The sequence below is a fragment of the Gavialis gangeticus genome, unplaced genomic scaffold (genome assembly GCF_001723915.1).
Source record: "Gavialis gangeticus isolate Ggan-Ray unplaced genomic scaffold, GavGan_comp1, whole genome shotgun sequence".
NCBI lineage: Eukaryota > Metazoa > Chordata > Crocodylia > Gavialidae > Gavialis > Gavialis gangeticus.
In genome coordinates this window covers 39,507,016-39,515,373 of record NW_017729025.1, presented here as the reverse complement: position 1 = coordinate 39,515,373, position 8,358 = coordinate 39,507,016, and the positions used below count along the sequence as shown (strand labels likewise).

General features: G+C 40.0%; 1 protein-coding gene across 2 annotated transcripts in view; it reads right to left on the bottom strand.

The window, feature by feature from the left end:
* The window catches only part of TTC7B (tetratricopeptide repeat domain 7B), a 258,616-nt gene that overhangs the window by 208,985 nt on the left and 41,273 nt on the right, over positions 1–8,358 (bottom strand). For both annotated transcript variants that reach the window (XM_019518662.1, XM_019518663.1), the window contains exon 4: positions 3,337–3,458. In XM_019518662.1, the coding sequence (XP_019374207.1) occupies positions 3,337–3,458 (122 nt within the window). The remainder of the gene's footprint in view (positions 1–3,336; positions 3,459–8,358) is intronic.

Sequence of the window (8,358 nt, the reverse complement as noted above, 5' to 3'; positions counted from 1 at the left end):
GGGCTTGTTCAGTTATTCAAAATATGTAAGCGTGCTGTGCAAGGTGGTAATGGAGGGAGAGGGAAAAGCAGTGTGTATCACCCAATTTCATGCAGCTGCAATTTTGAGGAAATGGACCTCAAAGAAGTATATCAGACCTCTTTGAAGAATCCATGGGTGTTATAAAATCATACAGATTTATAAAATAGGGAAGGTAGTGCTGGAGGTACTGAGGGATCATAAGAAATTGACACGAGGTAAAGGAAAGAGAAAGGATGATGCCAGTGAGAAACTTCACAGAAAGAGAAATAAAGAAGGTGTGGGGAGTGGTGGCAGGTAAACAACTAAAAGGTGAACATGCTGACCTAGGGTGAATTGTTGTAAATAATATTTTGCCGGTGAGAGAAATGCAATGAAGATGGAGCTCATCAACATGACGGAGAGAGAGGTGTGGGGAAGCAGCAGCAGTGGGACACATTTTGGGAGTGTAAATATAGGAATAGGATGTGGGAAAGGTCCAGCGCTTTCTGAATGTCACCAAAATAAACCTGTCATTAGCATGGGAGATGGTACTATATGGATTCATACCAAAGGGACCAGAGAAAACATTATTAAGGACTTTTTAACATGTATTAAAACTAGTTTATGGAAAGGAAGAAACCTCTGGGTGTTTACAGGGTTGGCTTTCACTGAAAGAGTGTCTGAAGCTGGAGCTGAAATACTACATCATTCAGGACAAGGAAGAGATGGGAGAGGAAGAGGTGGAGAAGAAGCGGAGGAAAAAACTGGACATGCTTTTTTTTTTTTTTTTCTTTTCACTAAACCAGAGAGACTGATGAGTGGGACTGAGAGCTTCAGGTGATTACTAAGGTAAGTTTTTTCATGGGCTGTTGTATGAAGAAAAAGATTTCTGTAAGGGTTTGGTTTTTGTAGGAAGTTGATGCATGTTGTTTAAGGGTTTCATATAAAAAACATACAGTTAGCTAGCTATATAGTTGTTTCTGCGCTATGAAGCATTGGTAAAAAGATAAATGTTTTTAATAATGTTTGTAAAAATACATACATAAGTAAAGGCTCCCATCAGCATCTTGTTCTTTACAATCAAGTATTTTTGGCACCAAGGGGAGGGTGTCAGGGCTGGCACTAGCCCTCCTGGTGCTGACCTGATATCGCAGTACTTCCAGGCCCAGTGCCAGTTCCTTCCTGGGGGAGAAACTGTCTGGTTTTTGTTTATTTTATTAAAGGCCACACACACACACACACACACACACACACACGATTCCCATCAGTATGTTTGCCACATGGGCCAGGTGTTTTATGGGCAAACTCAGCTTGGGCTCCATTCAATCAGCTTCATTTGCTCCATGCCTGAGTACATGTTGCTTCTAGCAGCAGTTTAATGATAGATAATGTATTATATGTGAGGGACAGGGGGTTGCTGATATGCAAATATAAAATGAGGACCTACTTCCCCTCTTCTCCCTCCCCCCCCAGCCTGGGGGGAAAAAAACCTTGTTTAATTTGAGCAAGTACAGGGATATTCACATAAACCTAACTTGAAAAATAATGATTTAAATGGAAATTGAAATGAGTTTACTGAAACTGTTAGTGGAAATATCTTATGCAAAGTTGTTTGGACATTCTCCCATTATGCAAAAAGTGAGACGGCCAACAAAACCAAAAGCAGCTCTTACACAGGTATGCAAAAGTACCTAACAATGAATGAACAACAGATTTATTATGTGTGTCCATCATACCCACATAATGTTGACATCAATAGTATTATTTGAAATCTGCAATTCCTTTAACTTTGTGGAATCCGATATACATGCTTTCTACAAGGGGAAACTATAATTTGCTTCAGGTCATGAAGGAGGTGAATGGAAGAACTTAGAGAGACTGACACCCGACAACTGGAGCTATCTTTCTTCCCCAGCTTGCATGCTAAGACCTGACCACTGAGGCCAGGAATTTAATCTCAAAAGAGGGACCACAAATGTATGTAGCTTAAAAACATTATACTAGACCAAAATATTTAAGGGACAAAAAAAACCTCTCTCCAGAGCATGTGCCAGACATCAACTGATAAGGACTAAGAAAGATTCTCTACCCAGATAAAGGATGATTTCATTCAGTATTTCAATCCCTATCATTCAACTTTTCAGAAGTGTAGAGCCTGTACCTATTTTTTCTCTAATTCCCATTACTAGTCATTTTATATTTGTACTGTAGGTCATGTACGAAGGAAACCTATCAGTATTTTTCCAATGGTGGTAAATGAAAAAAAAAAAATGGAGCTTCTAGAATGTCCCATTCTTCCCCACACTTCAGTGATAAAAAACCACAAACTACAATGCATGGTTTCCAAATTTCTATTTGGGGCACTACTTCAATACACTAAGAATGAAACTTCTAAAACTCTGACAATTTCCATGCTGAAGCCATCATATTTTTTCAAAGCTTTGAGCCTTTGCAAGTCAACCAGCATGACTTGGATCAAAAGCCGCAACTCTTTACAGCATTGCATAACTCCTCATTCCCAATGGAGTTGTTTATTTTCATTTGAACAATATACAAAATGACTTTTAGATGAAAACCCTACCCTTATCCTGCTGTGTCAAACTCTCAATGAGTTCAACAGAACCAGGATTTCAGTTTGAGCACTTTTTTTTTTTTTAAATGAGAAAACATCAGCCCAGGAAACTAGCTGATAAATTACATCTTCAACAAATGCCAGAAATGTACTTAAAGCCCAATATGCCAAGTTTTGAAGTGCTAAAAATAAATACAGGGTTTTATTCCTTTTTTCATTTTTTGCAATGTTTGGGATGTATTTCTACATCTACCTTTAGACTAATGTTTATTTTTTTAAACAAAATTATAAATGATCTCCCATGCACAATCTAAAAAAGGATCTACAGAGTGGGTACAGAGAGGATATATATACATACTGTTTGTCTTCATGCACATTAATCCTGCAGCATAATATTAAAATAAGTGATAACTGAAGAGATTTAGAAAAAAAAGTTGTAAAACCAATTTGTTTTCAGCCTTTTCTAATAACTTGCATTAATGAAACCTGAACACAAAAGAGAAATTTCACACATTCTTTTAACTTCCTACATATAATAATGATCAATAAGAAAACACTGCAATTATTTTATTTAAATAGTACTACTTTCACTTTAAAGTAAAAATAGTAAAAGATGCACAGAATAAGGTATGCTGTATAGCTAGTTAAATAAAATATTTTCAACTAACATATTTCTAGTACAGTAATAAAGTAGAAATTAGGTATCTGTCAGTATCATATTCTAATTTAAGTGATAAATAAAAAGATGCAAAGTCAAATCTTACCCATTCTTGAAATACAAAACATGTGCTCTTTGGAGTCCTGTTTCTAAGAAAAAACTCAGTTCCTGTTCATGTGTAGTAGGCCCCGGTTTAGGGCTTCTGTTCTGTATATTGGTATTTATTATCTAAGAGAAAAAAACCCCCAAAAAATAAAATCAGATTAGCACAAATAATTTATTTTTTAAAAAGGAGGAGAGGGTTGTGATCACCTGGTAGGATGGAAGTCAGTGATAAATAAGCTTGGAAAAAGCCTCTCTCATTCCATCTCTGCCTACCTAGCAAAACCTCTTCATCTCCTTATTTTTCAGGCTCTTTAATTTTACATATAAAACCCTCTATTCCACACTATTTCTCACTGAACTTGTGTTTAATTTTATAAAGCCTATGAAGATGTAATTTGTATGTAGAAAGTTATATAAAGATTGTAAGAACTGTACGTGTACAAGGTCCTTTTGTAATAGCTGGTGAGGGTGCTCAGTGCCTCTGAGTAACACTCAAAATGTAAATGGCTCTGCTCCCATTTAAATAAAAAATGAATACATAGTTTCTATAACTCAGTGAAGAGCAACTCTACCGCACAAATTCAAGAAAGTGTGTATATGTAAATATAAAAATCCAAAGTAGACCAACGCCTCAGAAAGACTGAAATAAACATTTTCTAATGTTTAGACTATTACTGCCCTTTAGAAGCTCTAAGCTTAGCTTGGGTTTTCTTTTCCATATACAGCCTATATTCTAGTAGTCATGAAAAACCTGTAAGGAAAAAACACATATGGAAAGAAGCTATTTTAGTCAGTCCAATGCGTGTGTGTGATGGGGGGGGGAGTGTCTACAATTCCATATGTTCTCTCTTTAAAAGTATCAGACAAAATATAGCCCTCTCTCTGCCAAATGCTAAGAATGAGTTAGGTTTTTTTAATCCATTTACAGCAAGATCAACGTATTTTAAAGTGCAAATTAAGAAGCAACTTTTCCTGCAATGAACTTTGAGTTGTGGAAACTGAAAGTAGGCAATATTTTACAAGAGAATCCTAAATTGATTTCTCTCAGAACTAGCAGTTCTTCCTGGGCATCCACAACAGAACACCTGTTTGACTAACAGACGACTTTTCAATAGCTTCCATTTTATAGGAGACCTTTTGTAACGCTGATAAAAGCAGAGTTAAATGTACTTGAGAGGGAGTGCTAACTTTATATTTCCAAAAGCTAAAAAACCGTAGCCATTCCAAATTGTGAGAAACTATCTTAAATTACGACTTCTTTCAGCGTCATTCTTCAGCTCCAATCCAAATTCTGAATGCACTGTGAATGTAATGGATAACTGAACATGGAAAGTGAGCGAGGAGTGAATGTGCAGAAATACCCTTCACTAGGAAGCTGCGATTTTTGTTTGTTTGTTTGTTTTTTGTACATGCCCGCCATCCCATCTGAGGTATCTGGTACATTCCAAAAGGCAGAAGAAATATGCATTCATAGCCTACCTGAATTTACCAGGTTTAACTTTTTAGGCATTGTTCATTCTAATAAAATCAAAAGCAATGCAGTAGAACAGAGGCTGGCAGTCTTTTACTAGCAGCTTGCCACAGCTTGCAGTGCAGCAACTGCCATAAACCACCAATCCCCTGCTGCTGCCCCAGCCGCCTCCAATGTGTACAGAGGGCAGCTCTCACCCGCAATGCAGCCATTGCGAAAAAACAAGGTAAGCCACAACTTGGAGAGGCTGATTCAGCAGCAACAGCAAACAGAGGTGGCAGGGCAGACAAGGGGCAAAAGAGCATCCCTCTGCAAAAAGCAAGGCCAACTGGAGTAAAAGCAGGGGATTGGTGTACCATTATTAAGACATGGACAATACTAGACTTTCAGATGCTGGATCTGGCCCACAAGCCATAGGTTGACAACCTCTGCAGTAGAACACTGAATAGCCAATCTACCGTGTGTCCAAGTCAGACTTCCATTGTTTCTGCAGTGCAGTTTCTTCCATTCCAAGTTCTATTAAGCAGTTCCTGCTCATTTCTGTTCAGGAAATCTCTGGCTATTTCTGAGATCTTGGACAAGAAAAAAAAACTTCAATTATGAACAAGGTTCTTTACAATGTGCTGTCTCTACTATAATGTGTTTCCAGTTGTGTTTACCAACCACTTGCATGTTGTCATAATTGTCCAGGGGTCAGTCTTAATGCAGTTGTTCAGTGTTCTGTTGTACACGCTCATAATTACTAACATGTTCCTACAGCCTTACCTTTTTCTTGTGGAAACTGTTTGAGGACTGCTTGTCATGGACTTAAAATGCAATACATGAAGACATAGCATTTCACTACTCAAAAACTTAGGATGATGGAGGCCAGTGATGTGAAAGTAATTGGTGTTCAAATTTCCAAAGCACCTTAATAACCTGTTAACTTTCACTGGTGGTTCTGTCAACAGCTGATGGAAAATACATCCAAAAGATATTAAACCTAGCCATCCTATGGTCAGCTGGTTTAAAGCAGAGAATATACACTTTGATTGCAGAACACAATTCTAGTATAATTTGTTAGCAACTTCTTCATCTACGTCAAGATTTCTTTATTTCACCACCAAGCAAGCAGTATGTCCTACAAAGGAACTATATCCTCAGGTCAGTATTTAAAGCAGTGGTCACCAATCAGTCAGTCAATCTCAGTCTGTTAGAGGCTCCACAATCGGGAGTGGCAGGACGCACATGGCTGGGCTGTCATGCCCCTGCTGCCTGGGCCGGGCTGGATAAGTGGGGTCAGAGCCTGGGGAAGCTTATCCAAGAGGCGGGGGACAGGGGCAGTAGATCCTGGGGTGCCCTTTACTTACAAAAAGTGATCTTCACCATAAAAAGGTTGGAGACCATTGATTTAAAGTATTTCAGCACATCCACCACCTATGTATGCACACTAGAGTGGTTATACTGTAGTCTAATGAAAGAAGAGCAGCCCCTCAGCTTCTTCTGGAAGCTCCAGGAAAGCAATCTCTAGTTTTTTCACTGCACATGATTAAAAAACAAACAAACCAGATTCTGCAAACTTCTATGATATTATTAGGTTTGGTGATTAACTATGGTTCCCTGTGGCTACTGAACAGTGTCAAGGCTTTGTATTACTTTAGAAGCCCTAATTAAACATCTTCTATAAAAAGTTATTTCCTAGCTTAGAAAAAGACAGAGAAAACAAAAATACAGGATGAATCCAATTCAATTTTAAAGGCAAAAAAAGAAAGGAAGAAAGAGAAAGAAGAAAACAACTTCCTTACCAACTTTAAATTTCATAGAAAGAGGAAAACCTAAGTCCATTATAGGCAGGATGCCTAAGAGTTAAAGGGTTTGATTCCAATCTCACTTTCACTAGAGTTATACGAGCAAAATCATAACTGACTTGCGTAGAGACTCTTGATTTATGCACACTGTAAACTGGATAAGAGTTAGGCCCACAGGACTCTACCATTTCTCAGGACCTAGTTCAAACAACCTAATTTTGTGCTCAGTTTTTGTTTGTTTGTTTTTACAAGATTCATATGCAAACAAATCTGGTAGTCAAAGTGTTAACCATCACAGACAGATCAACAGATAACTAAGAAATGAGGCTTGGAGAACGCAGGTTTGTATGAGTAGCCCGGGGGCAGGCAATTATTTTGGGCAGAGGGCCGTTTACCGAGTTTTGGCAAGCCATCGAGGGCCGCATGACAGGCTGCCCAGGGCAGACTAATATTAAATTTTCTAAATTTTTTAGGGGCCCCACAGGCCAGATAGAATAGCCTGGTGGGCCCCGGCTGCATTTTGCCCACACCTGGAGTAGCCCCTTTCAGGGACAGCTTTTTTAACTTACATACTACCCCACCCCAGATAAGACATGTTCTCTGTTTTCAGTAGAAGGGAGCAACAGCCTGTGGCTGCTGCATTAGTCCCCTACTGGTTAGCTATGGACTCAGTAGTAGCATCTGCAATAGAAGCGTCTGTAAGCAGCAGTTTGAGGGTTTCACTTCAGTAAGCACAGGATTACATTCTCCTTCCTCCCTTCCCCTCCCCTCCATTTCACTTTGGACAATTCCACCTTCAACAGCAGGGTCTCCCCAGCAGCAGCATGAGGGTGTCCTCTTTAACAAAGCCAGCCTGCCAGGGGTAAACAAGAAAAAACAGGTTGTTGCTCCCTCCTGCTACAGCTGCCCCTGTTTATGCGGATGGCAAGCAAAAAAATACAGCAGAATCCAGCCTCAGGACACCCTCAAACTGACGCCAATGAAGAGGGTCCTGCCATGTCAGTGGCAGCACCTGCAGGGGAAAAAAGGAACAGTAACCCTACACATAGGCAGCGCAGTGAGCATACAGGGCACCTAGGGAGCCCAGCAGTAGGGGAATTGGGAGCCCCCCACGCCCCAAGAGGGGTACCAGCTCCAGGCACTAATTTAGAGGGGGCACCAGAACAGCAGCCCCTGTCAAGCCAGCTTCAGCCCCAGTGAGGCAGCATGCACAGAGCTGATTCCTACCAAATATCTTCACTTAAAAACATTCAACCCAAATTCTAGCAGCTGATTTCTGGGAAAAAGGTATGTGTAGTATGCAAGAAAATACAGCATTACAGTTTGTACTGTTGCCACTAGTATTCTGTACAGATTAGCATTCTAGAACGCTAGGGGCAACAATATAAATTGTAATGCTGGCATTTGTACGTGTTTGCGCCACAGCACCAGGCATTTTTAAAAGCAGCCAGCACTGTGGCACATGCAATTGTGTAAGTGGTGAAATGCACGTCAGCACTGAGAAAATGGCAGCAGCTTGCTTTTTGAATTAACACTTCGCAGGTGTTTTAGTTCCAAAGTGCACCACCGCCATTTTCTGTGCGCTGATGTGCATTTTGCCGCTTATACAACTGCACGCGAAGCAGCACAATGCGTGTCAGCTCACATGCAGAACGGTCTTGATTAATCAAGTCTGCTCCAACCCACTGGATCTCCAGCATGTCACAGAACAAAAAGGTCGGTGTATAAATGCTCCGGATGTTTGTGGGGGGGGGGGGGGGGGGGG